The sequence below is a fragment of the Malus domestica genome, chromosome 03 (genome assembly GCF_042453785.1).
Source record: "Malus domestica chromosome 03, GDT2T_hap1".
In the NCBI taxonomy this organism is placed as follows: domain Eukaryota; kingdom Viridiplantae; phylum Streptophyta; class Magnoliopsida; order Rosales; family Rosaceae; genus Malus; species Malus domestica.
In genome coordinates, this window is record NC_091663.1 from 5,919,327 (window position 1) to 5,933,769 (window position 14,443).

General features: G+C 37.9%; 2 protein-coding genes and 1 long non-coding RNA gene across 3 annotated transcripts; all 3 read left to right on the forward strand.

Moving 5' to 3' along the window:
- Positions 1-636: 636 nt before the first annotated feature.
- On the forward strand, positions 637-2,977 carry LOC103418734 (peptidyl-prolyl cis-trans isomerase CYP19-4). The gene is made up of 7 exons (XM_008356844.4): positions 637-882; positions 980-1,058; positions 1,399-1,446; positions 1,549-1,572; positions 1,846-2,028; positions 2,140-2,215; positions 2,717-2,977. Exons 1-7 carry the CDS (start codon positions 817-819, stop codon positions 2,853-2,855), a joined length of 615 nt encoding a protein of 204 aa, XP_008355066.3. The 5' UTR covers positions 637-816; the 3' UTR covers positions 2,856-2,977.
- A 662-nt stretch (positions 2,978-3,639) lies between these two features.
- LOC103427113 (mitogen-activated protein kinase kinase kinase 3) lies at positions 3,640-9,780 on the forward strand. Its single transcript, XM_029099646.2, has 12 exons — positions 3,640-4,258; positions 4,557-5,035; positions 5,655-5,972; positions 6,249-6,336; positions 6,505-6,567; positions 6,778-6,938; positions 7,222-7,297; positions 7,978-8,037; positions 8,152-8,259; positions 8,366-8,602; positions 9,118-9,221; positions 9,312-9,780. The coding sequence occupies exons 2-12, from the start codon at positions 4,593-4,595 to the stop codon at positions 9,574-9,576; spliced, it is 1,923 nt and encodes a 640-aa protein (XP_028955479.2). The 5' UTR covers positions 3,640-4,258; positions 4,557-4,592; the 3' UTR covers positions 9,577-9,780.
- A 1,767-nt stretch (positions 9,781-11,547) lies between these two features.
- Positions 11,548-13,492, forward strand: LOC103407659 (uncharacterized). The gene is made up of 2 exons (XR_011579168.1): positions 11,548-12,123; positions 12,637-13,492. It is a non-coding gene; the product is annotated as an uncharacterized lncRNA (long non-coding RNA).
- Positions 13,493-14,443: the final 951 nt, after the last annotated feature.

Below are 14,443 nucleotides of genomic sequence, written 5' to 3' on the forward strand. Positions count from 1 at the left end.
TGGAGCCCGAAATGGGAGCACAATGAAATCAAGAAAAGCTTAACTTCAATCAAATGTGTAGTTGGTACCAAAAGGTTAGGAAGCAAAGGATGGTAACCTGAAATTGGTTGTCTACCACTCTAAGAATTACAAATTAGTAAGTTTTCAATTATCTGACAAATACGGATTCGAATTTCTACGTATATATAACTCATGTTATTCAAAAAAAAAAATTAGCTAAAATGATTTTTGAGATTGATATAATTTCTTATTTTGGTTCCTGTGATTTGAAATTAATAGAAATGACCATTGAATTTGTCTACCATCAATCATTTTAATCATTCTGTAAAAATTTATGTTAAAATAATGACCAAAATGATAAAAATGCCGTCAATTTAATAAACAATTGGCCAAAATGATTTAACAAAAATTGAGAGTATTTTTGTCATTTTCATCCTTGTTTAATGAAATTTTTTTATGGAATTACCTAAATGATTAATGGTAGACAAATTCAACCATCACTTTTATCGATTTCAGATTTTAGAGTTCAAAATAAAGAATTATGTTCTTCTCATTGACCATTTTAACTAAAATGCCTAATTAACCCCATTATCATGAATGCTACCACTAGTCTTGCGTGGGCCTGAGTTTTTTGGTAAATTGAAAATGCTTCATGCGCGTAACCGCGACTGACGTTCGCATTCTCCTAATATCATACGTGTCAGACCACTATTGGCTGAACTGCTAAACCTATGACTCATACACTTCAGTACAAATCAATGAATCTGGAGAGTGAGAGGAGAGTCTGAAACTTTGCAGAACTGAAAAAGCAAAGAGATGGGTCGAACGACGTCGTTGATGCTCTGTACCCTCGTCCTCTTCGGAACCCTAGCTCTCATTGAGGTAAAAAATTAACATTTTTGTTTGAATTTATAATTTTGTTTGATTCAATTGCATTTTCAAGGATTGATCTTTAAATTTTGTGTAAATTCTTGATCAGGCAAAGAAGTCGAAGGAGGATCTGAAGGAAGTGACCCACAAGGTTTACTTTGATGTCGAGATTTCTGGAAAGCCAGCTGGTATGCTGTTTAATTTGCAATAATTTTGTTAATGTTTAGAACAAATTCGACCCATTTGCTCAAAATTCAATTTAATTAAGGTATTTTAATCCCAAATTTGGTATTGATATTCGATTTGCATGATGTGTGAGCTCAATTTGGAACCGAAAGCCGAAGGATGATCATTTGCGTAGAGGTGGATTTGTTTCTGTGGAGTTGGAGAAATGTTTATGTGCATATAGTGTTGCAAATGAAAATTTGAGTGCCATAGTTTGATGAATTATTGGGATTTTTTTTTATGGTGGTGCTTTTTGTTTCTGGCTAATCTGTATTGATACTTGTTTCGATCACTGTATTTCAGGACGGGTTGTGATCGGTCTCTTTGGGAAGGCGGTTCCCAAGACTGCAGGTATTAAATTGAATAATATCACTCCCATTTTGTGGGTTCTATGTGTTTAAACTAAGGCTAAGAATCTCAAAACTTTACTAATTCACTCCTTTGGTGTTTCAGAGAATTTTCGAGCTCTTTGCACAGGTAACCAGTTACTCATCTTCATTTCCTCGTATTAAGTTTAGTAGTTGATATGTAGTATCTACTTTTTGGGGTCTATCATCAGCAATGTATATGAAATGGTCCCTTGGTCAAAGCCTTCGAGTTCAGTAACAACTCAGGAAGGATGCAAATGTTTAGTTGTTACGTAGAAATTTTCTGCATACTGCATTTCCCCAGAACATAGTGATTAGAAAGTTGTAAGAGTCAATAATGTTTTTAAAATTTTCATCCTTCTTTTCCCCCCATATAATTCAGGGGAGAAGGGCGTTGGAAAGAGTGGAAAGCCTCTCCATTTCAAGGGTAGCAAATTCCACAGGATTATACCCAGTTTCATGATCCAAGGAGGTGATTTCACACTAGGCGATGGAAGAGGGGGAGAGTCAATTTACGGAGAGAAGTTTGCTGATGAAAATTTCAAGCTAAAGCATACTGGCCCAGGTAGACAAATAACCCATCCCACCTGCCTTCTCTTCCAGCGGCATGGATATAATACTGAAGTTTGAACCTATATTTTGGAGTGAACTAAGTGCTCTTTACTCTTTTGTACAGGGCTTTTGTCAATGGCAAATGCTGGTCCCGACACCAATGGTTCACAATTCTTCATCACAACTGTGACGACTAACTGGTAATTCTACGTGCATCCATGCATACTTGAAAATGCGAATAATATTTCTAGAATGACTATCTTCTTCTGCTTGATGCATTGCTTTCTTAAATTGTATAATTCTGCCACTTGTTGGGTTTGATTAGAGGAAGCGATTTTGGTTTGCTTTCTTGTGGAGACCAATAGTGCTTACAGGGAACGCCTGATTCCCACCGTTTTGGTGAGAGTCGGGCAGCAGCCAGACAACCGTAGTGATGGTATCCACAGATGGCGGGTTCATTCTGTCCCCCTTTTCTACTGATTCCATCTCACATTTCTTAAATTTCAGACCTTTACATTGTATAACACCATATTTGCGCTCATTTAAACTTGTTCTCAACTACCGATTTCATTAGTCGTTTGATTTGAAGACCTATCCGTTGATAAGGAGGCGGTCTACTACTGCTTTCAAATAACAGCCATTGGTTTACACATGTATACTTATCAAAGCTGAAGTTTGATTCCGTATTTGAATGCTTATAGGTTGGATGGCAGACATGTTGTATTCGGAAAGGTGCCGTCTGGAATGGATGTGGTTTACAAGGTTGAAGCTGAAGGAAATCAGAGTGGCACACCCAAGAGCAAAGTTGTGATTGCCGACAGTGGTGAACTTCCTCTCTAGACGTTCCTCTCGTAGTCTCTCCATGTTCCGAGTGACAATAACTGTTCCGACTTCTTGATTTTCGTCGTGTAAGACCGATGAAGATGTTATAGTTCATGTACCGATAGTGTTCTTACTTTAAATTCGATTAACATCTACATAACCCTACTAGACTAGAGAAAAGTGAAATTAAAATTTAGTCATAGTGACGTCATTGTCTAAGCGACGGTTATCATGTGTTCAAAAAATGCATCTCTTTAAATCACTTACTCCACCTAAGCAAAGCAAAGTGAATCTAGCACATGACATGATGATGATGTCATCACTTAATTGATTTACTGACGACGAACTTAATGGAACTTAAATAGACTGGTTACACTTACACTACTAGGGTGGCGTATTAGTTTAATATCATAATGTCAAGTAGGATAAAATTAACATGCCACATTTTTTGACTCAATCCATCTAGGTAGTTATGCAACGTAATGATCGAGTTGTATTGCAATAATTTTGCAATGTGCGGCACGTCATCCCCAACATTACATGAATACTAACAAATACCTTATTTACGGAAATGATTTCTGCACTTTACTTTTAGCCTCTTGCACTTTTCATTAGTTTATCACTTAACTTCCTGCAATTAACTGGATCAAGAGACTATAAACACGAGAAAAAATAAAGTCCGAAAATCATTTTCTGTCGTCGTGAGTATTAATGGTTTATGTTATGAATCATGCGGTCAGTTTTGTTTTTAGAATATTTTAACAAAAATACCAAATCCGCATTACACTCACTAGTCATGGTCACTACCTCACCCGCCCACAGGTTTCCTTTACTCCCCTTGACGCAGTCCACTCCGCCAACATATAACATGCATACATCATGCATGCATGATCATCTCATGATACACTCACCTGCTACTTATGTATGCATGGATGCATGCATGCATGTCATCTCGCAACTAGGAACTTGACGCGTCATTTCTCCCGCTTTCATCCAACCACCGGCTGCCGTCTCCAAACTCTCTCTTTTGTCCTCTCCCTCTTCGCTGAGCTGTTCCTCACACTTGCGCTCTCTCTCTCTCCTCCACTGGTCCCACACACGCTCTCTCTCTCTGAAGGAAAAAGTCTCCGTTTTTTCTTCTTCTTCTTCTTCTTCTTCCTCGTGCGATATAAAACGAGATACAAACCCCAAATTCAAGCTCTTTTTTCTATCTCAGATTCCTCCGTGTTTGAGTCCTCTTCTCTCTCTTCTCAATCGAATTAAATTTTATTGAATTAAATTAATTTTCTTACTTTTAGAGAGCCTCAGCCTCAGACGGCGGAGGATGTTATAGGCCGCCCCTAATATTTTCTAGTTCCCTCCGTCGCGCTCAGCCGTTCACGTCTGGAGCTCCGCCGCCAGCTCCTCCATTCGATTAAAAGGTATGTAATTTGGGCTTGGATTGAGATTGAGATTGCAATCGGGGGTTGAGTTTTGAGAATTTGTTCATTTCGGGCTTCTGATTTTGGGAATTTTGTTGAAATTCATGTTGATTTGAAGTTCTCGCAGCTGAAATTGATGTTTATTTTTAGGAATTTTGAAATTCGTCTTCGAAGTCTGAATCTTTGTGTGTCAATTTTTGAAATTGATCGTTGAGGTCTGATAATTTAGTATTGGTGTGAAGAAAATCAAGCAAAAGTATTTGATATTTCAATTCTTTTTTTTTTATGTTAAAAATAGATAAATTGAGGTAAAAATAGAGAAATTGAGGTAAAAATGCCTGCTTGGTGGGGAAGAAAATCAAGCAAGAGCAAAGAAGAGCAAGAGAAGGCAGTACAGCATAAAAACCCCTACTCTAACCGCAACAGCAACAACTTTGTCATCAAATCTTCGACCAGTAACGATATTAAGAACAAGGAGAAGGACGAAAGGCCGAGGAGCTTCGATGAGCATGTAACGCGGAGATCACCCAGAGCCAGCAGGGAATTTGCTGGCCCTGTTGGTGTCTCTTCTTCTGGCTTTTTGGGTTTTGACTCAGACGGCGGTGAGAGAGCGGCTCATCCCCTGCCTCGCCCATCGGTATCGTCCCTGCAGGGTTTGCCTTTGGGAAATGATCAGGGGAATGGGTTAGGATCTGGGTCCGCCTCTTTATCAAGCGTCAGCTCCTCTGGCTCTGACGACCCACCGGTTGCTCAATGCGGTGCTGCTTCCAGCTATAGGTTGGTTTTTTTCTCCACGAAACCCCTGCCTTTTCGGATTAGACATTTTTCTGTTTTTGCACAATTTCGGACTTTTGGCTGGGTTTTCATTCAATTGGAATCAATTCAATTCATGCTTGTAAGAACTTTAATTCAAACGTTCAGTTCAGTTCCATTCCATATGTATGTGATTTAACTGTTTCATTTGTGAATTTATTATACTTATTGGATATCAACTTAGTAATCAGTTAGCTAAATACTCTTGCCCCCTCCATAGAGTTTTTGGTGTCCAAATTCCAGTGATTGTCTCCTACTTTTGGAGTTATTTAGTATTAACCACATCATGATGATTGATTGTCTTGTCTTTGTATGAGGCCATTTTTTTAGCATTAACCACATCATGATGATTAACATAGTTATTTTGAGCTATAAATCTTACTAGAATAATTATGGATGTGTGTGTTTATGGTAAGAATTAGGACTTGGTACTATCAGAAGTCAATACATAATATGTATTAAATTGATGGCTTTATTCTTATATTCCCACAAGATGATTGGATCATTGGAGTATTTTTTATGTGCAACAAATATAAAGAATAATGGCATGTTGAATCTTATCGATGTCCTATATTGTTCACAGATTTATTGGTGATCCAAAGGTCAGCATGATGCCGAAAAGCCCAGGTCCTAGGTCTAGGGGGCCAACTAGTCCAACATCTCCTCTTCATCCACGATTATGTGCCATGAGTTTGGAGTCTCCAACAGGAAAGCAAGAAGATGGCAAAAGTGTGTGTCATCCTCTTCCGCTCCCTCCGGGTTCTCCAACTAGCCCTTTTGCCTCGCCCAGCAGTAGAACTAGTCCAGTGACTGAAAACTCAACTTGTGCGCTATCAAAGTGGAAGAAGGGAAAGCTTTTAGGAAGAGGGACCTTTGGCCATGTTTATGTCGGATTTAACAGGTGATTTTTACTTTTGTGTGTGGATTGATTGATAAAGAAAGTTTTGGGAACTAAATTGAATATTTATTCTTTGGGCAAGGAAACAAAAACTTCAGGCACAAAAATGATTGTATGCCTGCACTTTGCACATTACCCCGGAATATATAAAGGAAACAAAATGGATTCCAAAATGAGGGCACCAAATAACTGTTTTGCAATAATTGGAGTGCAGACAAGACGCCTTCTTACCAAGTATGCATATTCCTTTTCCTAAACTTTTATTTGTGATGTTGACAGTGAAAGTGGGCAAATGTGTGCAATTAAAGAAGTCAGGCTTGTTACAGATGATCAATCATTAAAAGAATGTCTTAAGCAACTGAATCAGGTAACTTTGTCCAGCTAGCTCTGAAAATATCAGGCATGATGCTTTACTCCCATTGAGTTTGTCTTTCGAGCTGTTACTGAGCATTTACAGTAAATTTACATGGCTAGAAATTTCTCTTATCTGATTGTTGGTGCTGACTGGTTGCATCTAACTTTTTGTTGTTGGCAGGAGATAAATTTGCTTAGTCAGCTCTCACATCCAAACATCGTTCGATATTATGGAAGTGAATTGGTGAGGGCTAATATACTGCTTTAAATGCTGATAAACATGCATGCCCATTAGCAATCAAAGATTAAAAACACATGCCATTGCCTGAACACATACATTGGTGTGGGGATAGGAAAAGAGAGCGATGGGTTATTTATTTTCAATTGAATGGGTTAGTTGTTGATTTGGACGTTGCATCCTAGCTTAATATCAACTTTGGCTTGTCTTTTTCAGGGTGAAGATGCACTCTCTGTTTATTTGGAATATGTGTCTGGTGGCTCAATTTATAAACTACTACAAGAATATGGTGCCTTTAAGGAACCTGTGATTCAAAATTATACCAGACAGATTGTATCTGGTCTTGCCTACTTACACGAAAGAAATACAGTTCATAGGTATATGAGTTTTAATACCTGTAATGTCTTCATTATCGCCCCTTCCCTTATTTTCAGTCATATGGTGGTCGGGCATGTGAATACTTGTCTTCCCTTTTTTCTTGGTTGGCAATATTTCTTACTAAATCTAATTTTTTGTCTTTTTCAGAATCCTACAATATTTTTATTCATCTTGTACCTTCCTACTTTGCACTGATAATAATTTATTATATCTTTTTAATTAAAGTTGTGACAGTTGTATTATATCTTTATAATATTTTTACTAATTTGTTTTTCCTTGCAGGGACATCAAAGGAGCAAACATATTAGTGGGTCCTAATGGTGAAATCAAGTTGGCAGACTTTGGCATGGCTAAACATGTAAATTGCATCTATCCTCTGCACAATGAAGTCTTAGTGAAGTAATGAAGGTGTAGAATTGCTAATTTATCTCAAACATGAATGTGTCTAGGAAGAGTAAGAATGAAACTGTTAACTATACAATATGTCTTAGCATTCAGGAAACCAGGACAGATTAATTTCACAAGGATCTGTTTTCCTTGTGAGAAACTGCTAGAGGGAAAGAAATATAAGGTTTTACACAAGGTGGTCTGTTGGCTATTTATCAGGTGCTTTGGTTCGAGAGGATATTTTAAAATATGGAGGAGATAGAGTGGAGGTTATTGGGGATACAGTAAGATCAGACTACACTTTGGGGTTTGGTTTCTCCTCAATTTCGGGAGTTATCATTTTCTCTAATTTTCACATTGAAGCACGGTTAATAAGTTTCATCATTGTATTTCTTATCTGCTGCTTTATACTTTAATGAGTTACTAATGAGCAATAATGCTTTCTTCTCAAAAAAAAATGAGCAATAATGCTTGTTTCTTAGAGACAATATAAAGAGGGAAATCGTTTCGACGAACTTGAGCACATAGATTTAAGTATCTAAGAGTGGCATTTGACCAAGGAAATAGAAGAATAGTATGTAATTGTTAGTTTTCCTAGTCATTTTTCTAAATCAAATTTGAGAAATCTGATGATTTTATTTTCTGAATCAGATCACAAATTGTGCTTCAATGCTGTCATTCAAGGGAAGTCCTTATTGGATGGCCCCAGAGGTACTCTCTCTCTCTCTCTCTATCTCAACATCTTTTTCCCTCTTTTTTCTTTTGTATTGTTAGTATCCAGTTCACTGTAGTGGAATTTTCGTGTTCATGAAATGTTAATTTCAGGTCGTAATGAATACGAACGGTTATAGCCTTGCCGTGGATATATGGAGCTTAGGATGTACAATTCTTGAAATGGCAACTTCTAAACCTCCTTGGAGCCAGTATGAAGGGGTGCGATATACTGTTCAGAACCTATTGCTTTACAAGTTTCTTTGTTATCATCAGCTACAAAGTTTTTGTTGCACCAAAACTTGTTTCCTTACATCGGATTCAACAGGTGGCTGCAATTTTTAAAATTGGAAACAGCAAAGATATTCCACATATTCCTGATCATCTTTCAAACGAGGCAAAGAGTTTTGTGAGGCTATGTTTGCAACGGAACCCATCGGAGCGTCCTACGGCTTCTGGACTTCTAGACCACCCTTTCATTAGGGAGCAAACAACGACAAGATCTTCTAACATCAAAGTAACCAAGGATGCCTTCCCATATGCTTTTCACGGAAGCAGGACGCCGGTAAAGCCTATAACTTTCTACTGCATTTTTTTAAGCTTTTAGTTTGTGGGTCAAATGACTAATTGATACTCGCTTTGGAGCTAGAAAGCGGCTATAGAAAAACCTATTAAACAATGGACAATTTTCAGGCAACATAGTGTGTGCGTGTGTGCGCATGCGCTTAATAGAAGGTTCTGCTTGCTTGAATTGTTTCAACTTTCTAGCATAAATAATGTTATATATTGGTCAAATCATTGAAACTAAGTGCATAATGTGTGAAGGAGGTGAAAGTGTGGAAATGTGTTCCTATAGAAAGAAGTGTGGAATTTAGTTTCTTTGCTGGCCTATAGTCTTAAAGTGCTTGAGACTATTCGGAGAAGTTACAATAAAACGTAACTGCAATTTGTTGAACGAATTATTCGCATATCATCATCAATGTTATGTCTTGAATCGTTAAACTAGTATTTCCGACAAGTGTCTATCAAACTTAAGCGCTTGCCATACGTGATTTCATTCTCATTTCTTTCTTTGAGCAGCCAGTATTAGAGCTACACTCCAACAGAACAAGTTTCACCTTGAGTGATGCAGATCACACAGCAAAGCCCACAATCGCAACTTCAAGAGATTGGCGGAGCCCTAGGTAAATATATTTTCCTGTCATATCCCCATCGATGTAGTCTGTCGAGCGTGTTATTATGTTAAATGACTCTTATCAATCTTCGATATGCAGCGAGAATATAAGGATGATTACATCTTTGCCTGTATCTCCTTGTTCAAGCCCCTTACGACAATATGGACAGACACACAAGAGCTCGTTACTTTCTCCTCCTCATCCAACTTATGCCATGATGGGACAAAGTAGTTACAATTTGAGCGACTACTCATCGTATAACAAGCTAAGTCCTACTACGTCGTACACTCTTGATCCCTGGCAGGAAACAACGCTACTTAAAGCTCAAACGCTCGGCAGTTCACCAAGAGCAAGACCCTTTTGAATGTAAATATACTAAAGAGAACATAAATTGTCCGTTGTCTTCCCCACAATGCCTGATGAACCGGAGTCGCGCTACTTTGAAAGGAAATATTCATTTCATGCGCGCCCCCTCTATAGCAATTTTGGTTGTTTATGTTGCTTTCCGTATTGTTATGTAAAAGGGAATTTGAAAACGTGGGAATCGATGGACAACTTTAAACGTTCATTGCATGGGGAAGATAGGGGACTCTGCGATCCCGTAACGACGTATTATCCGCGTTGCTGTAAATGGAAGCCGGAAGCCGGTCACTTTTGTAACATTTCATGTTTATACTCGTTCGTGGCGAAATATACCGAATGCCGGAATCACACCGTTTTGGTGGGAGATTGGCAGCAGCCGGACAACCGTAGTGATGATATCCACGGATAGCGGGCGGGTTCATCGATCCTTTTTTCCGTCGTGTTCAAAATTCAGTTTCTTTTAACATCTGCATAAAAATAATATTATGTGGTTGACCTTGCAAGTCCAACCCTGTTTGAAAGAAGGGAGCTTTAAAGAAAATGAATTAAGATAAGTTTATTTTAACCAAAAACTGACCTATAACTTTATTTAATATAAGACTTGAAATTTAATAAAAATGACAAAATACAATATAATAAGAATAAAAGCTAAAGCCTCATTAATAATAAAAAAGCTCATGTGCAACACTAATTTTTCTTTTTTCCAGCCATTGCCTCTCATTCTGTCAGTCCATTCCATAAAAAAGATGAATTTTTCCATTAGGCCTTGAACTATGTGAAGTTTGTTGGGGCCACATTTCCATTAAATATTTGTTTGGTTATATTCATATCTCTGTCTGTCACATTTGTTTTCTCTTTTTCATGTGGGTCAAATCTATCTTTGTTTTTTTTTCTTTTTGTTTTTGGGCCATATCACCTTTATTTTCTATCTTTTATCTGGGTTTGGACGTTTGTGCCTTCACCCTTTTGTCTCTTTTTGTATTTCTCTTATCAATGCAATTAGATGATATTATCAGGGAAATAAGTTAAGTAGTTGTGAAGAGTAAAGAAATAATTTAAAACTCGTTAGTGCTCTTCAAAATCCTTATCTAAACACAACGTAGTGAAAATCTTGGCTCATAAGACTGCAAATCTCATAGTTTTAAAGTTCATTATTTTGGTTCAGTTTCAAAATAGGTGTCGCTTTATTGCAGTTTCAAAAATAGCGTGAGTTATTTTTGTTCAGTTTCAAAAATAATATTGGTTATTTTGGTTTAGTTTCAAATAATATGGGTTATTTTGTTGTAATTTCAAAAATAATGTTTATTTTGTTTCCTTCTAGAAATAATGTAGATTATTTTGGTTTAATTTTCAAAAATAGTGTGGGCTATTTTGTTATAGTTCTAGAAATAATGTGGGCTATTTGGGTTTAGTTTAAGAAATAGTGTGGGTTATTTTGATGTAGTTTCAGATTTTGTTATAGTTTCAGAAATAGTGTGGTTATTTTGCTATAGTTTCAGAAATAATATGAGTTATTTTGGTTCAGTTTCATAAATAGTGAGTCATTTTTCTGTAATTTCATAAATAGTGTGAATTATTTTGATTCAATTTCAGAAATAGTGTGAGTTATTTTGCAGTAGTTTCAGATATAGTGTGGTTATTTTGGTTCAGTCTTAGAAATAGTGTGGTTATTTTGATTCATTTTCAGAATATTGTGGTTGTTTTGCTATAGTTTCAGAAATAGTATAGGTTATATTGGTTCAGTTTCAAAAATAATATGGTTATTTTGCTATAATTCTAACAATGGTGTTTATTTTGTTCTATTACATAAATAGTGTGTATTATTTTGGTTTAGTTTTCAAAAATGGTTACAATCAATAATACTAAAGCCAATATAAGAAGCGTATACACTACCTTATAGCTTCCACACCTTCCGACCATGCATATTTGAATACGGTTGGCATTGGTGGAACCTATTACATTTTTACACTATTTTTTTGGTAAAAAAAAAATTAAAAAAAAATAAAACTGTGTCCCAATAGAAAAGCAAGGTTTTTTCCTTCTATTTTTTTTTATTGTAAATCAAATCAATCATTTTATTAGACTACAATATTTTATTGAATCTACATTTTTAAAATAATAAAACTACTCTCTAGAACACGTGTTCTCTACATCCATCATCCTTTTCTATCTTGGTCCTTCTCTTTCTCTCTCTAGCTTTCTCCATCTAAGTTTCAACTTTCTACCACTGATGGGCGGAATATTGCTGAAGCGCAGCAGCAAAACTTCTATAAATGACCACAATTCATGCTAGAAACATTAGAAGGGCTTGGATATTTAAAAAAAAAAATTAAACGCAGCAGCATCAACGCAGTGCTGCAAACCAAGAGCAAACCTAGATTCCGGCAGGGTTGAAAGATCAGAGGGGCGGAATCTTCACTCTCACTGTCAATTTTCGACGAGCAAAGGGGTTGCCGCCCTTCCTTGTCCCTCTACTCACTTCTCTTCGACAATGGACGAGCTGCTTCATATATTTGCTTGGGCACCTCAAGGCTCAAACTGTCTCAAGGTACGAAAATGGAAATTGGGTAGAGATTGAGAAAGAGGGAGGGAGAGAGAGAGAGAGAGAGAGAGAGAAGATTAAACGGGTCAAGAGTAGAAGTCAAGGGTAAAATTGGAAACTAATTGCTTGGGCTAATCTTATTGGGCTGATTTAATGTTGAATTTGTACTAACTATTAAATAAACTTATAACTTAATTTCTGGTTAAAATTCAAAATTTTTAAATTTTTTTTATTAGTTTTCTTTTGAAATAATTCGAACGTTTCATATTGGTCCCCTCCAATCAAATGAAACTCCCAAACAAACGTTAATTTTTACAAGAGTTTCTGGAAGGCATGGTCAGTTATGAAAGCAGTTGATCACTAGTTTTTACTATTCACTTGCCAAAACCAAACAGAAAAACAAATCCTAATTTTGTTAATCTCAATATTCAGTTTCTTTAACCATTTATAATTCCTTTTATTATTTACTAAACCAGTGTTAATCTCATCGTTCTTCGTTGGTTCGATCTATTTGTGCAGGAGGAAGGCTGACCTAGCTCTTTCGAGGAGGGGAAAGAGTCCAAGGCTTCAAGGGTAAAAGGCTTCAACAGTAATCGGATTGACATGGCAGCAGTCGAGGAAGCACAGCAACCACTTTTGGATAATAATGCAGGAGGAGGAGGAGAAGGATCAAGTTCAACTGCCCCAAAGCCAAAACAACCAAAAACCCCGGCACAAAAGGCCATTAGAAAGACCTTCAAAGCCACGGCCCATTTGTCTAATCTTCTCCCCACGGGGACCGTCCTCGTGTTCCAAATGTTCTCCCCCGCTTTCACATGCCAAGGGAAGTGCCCGGCCATCCTCAACCAAACCGTGACTCTGCTCCTCCTAACGTTCTGCAGCCTTACCTGCTTCCTTTTGTGCTTGACCGATAGCTTGAGGGACGAACGAGGCAAGGTGCGATATGGGTTGGCAACATTTAAAGGGTTGTGGATCCTCGACGGGTCCAAAATCACACTTTCGCCGGAGGAGGCAGCTAAATATAGGCTAAAGTTCATAGATTTTTTCCATGCCTTCATGTCCATACTTGTATTTGCTGCGGTGGCAATGTTGGATAAAAATGTCGTCAATTGCTTCTACCCCAAGCTATCGGAGGAGGCCAGGCAGCTTTTGGTGGCGTTCCATGTCGGAACTGGTATCGTATGCAGCTTGCTGTTTGTTTTATTCCCCTCCAGACGCCATGGAATTGGCTTCCCTCTCTCTCGTAGCTAGCTTGAGAGGATAAAAGTCTAGGAAAATTTTATCATGTTAATTATTTTTCTTATCATATATGTCAAATATATGAAAATTCTTGGAAATATTTAATGCATATCAAAAGCAAGGTTTTCAGGTCGTCTTTCTCCTTTTTCCGATCAAAACTTCAATAAACATAACAACGGTTAAATTATAATAATGGTATTGGGAGTCATTTACTTCCTTTACAAGAAAACAAAAGCCAAAGGGTCATTAATGGTAGCATACTGTTTGGGCCCAAAATAATAGTTTGGGCCGAGTGTAGAATCATTCTCGGCCCGGAAGGCCTTGCGACAAGAAGACCATGGATCGTTCAGCTTGTGGGCTTCCAAACCTAGGCCGGTTAGGTCAAAATGCAATGACAAGCCGAGTCCTGATACAATAGGGAGTCTCGGCAGGATTAACAACCTAGAAGCGGATAGGGCGAATAAGGACTAGGTTCACAATCCTAATGAAAATAGGACTGGTCGAGGTGATATTGATCCGGAGAGGGAAAACCTAGTCCGAATAGGATTCTATCTCAGATTCAGGGTCCAGTGCTATAAATAGCGGAAGCTGTGCATCAGGAAAAGCCCCACAAAATCAACACAAAATTGCCCTGCGCAAACTCTCACAACTTGAGATCTTTTTCTTTTCCTTTTTCGCTGACACATCTTCCGTTGGCATCAACAGCACTGTGGAAGCAACCGGTGATATCTTAAGTCGGCATAGATAGCTCTGTCACCGTAGAATTGGTCGGTCTCGCAGTATCTTCCGTTGGCATCAACAGCACTGCGGCGAGAACGGTCAATTACCTATCCAAGTCTTGGTCGAGAAGGGTTTTCGAATCCTTATTGGTCGAGGTCATCTCATTAGCCTTCTCGGCGAAGTGAGGTGTTACAGTTATTACATTCAGCACATTGAAAGCCGAATTCGGTTCGTGAACTTTGTAAGAGTAGCAGCCTTGTCTTCAGGCTCGAGAACCCAAGAGGCCGAGACGTGTTCCTTTCTCGGCCGCAATCGCAAGACGCAGAAGTCAGTAGCGCGACCCAACGCAACATCATCAAATTTACTC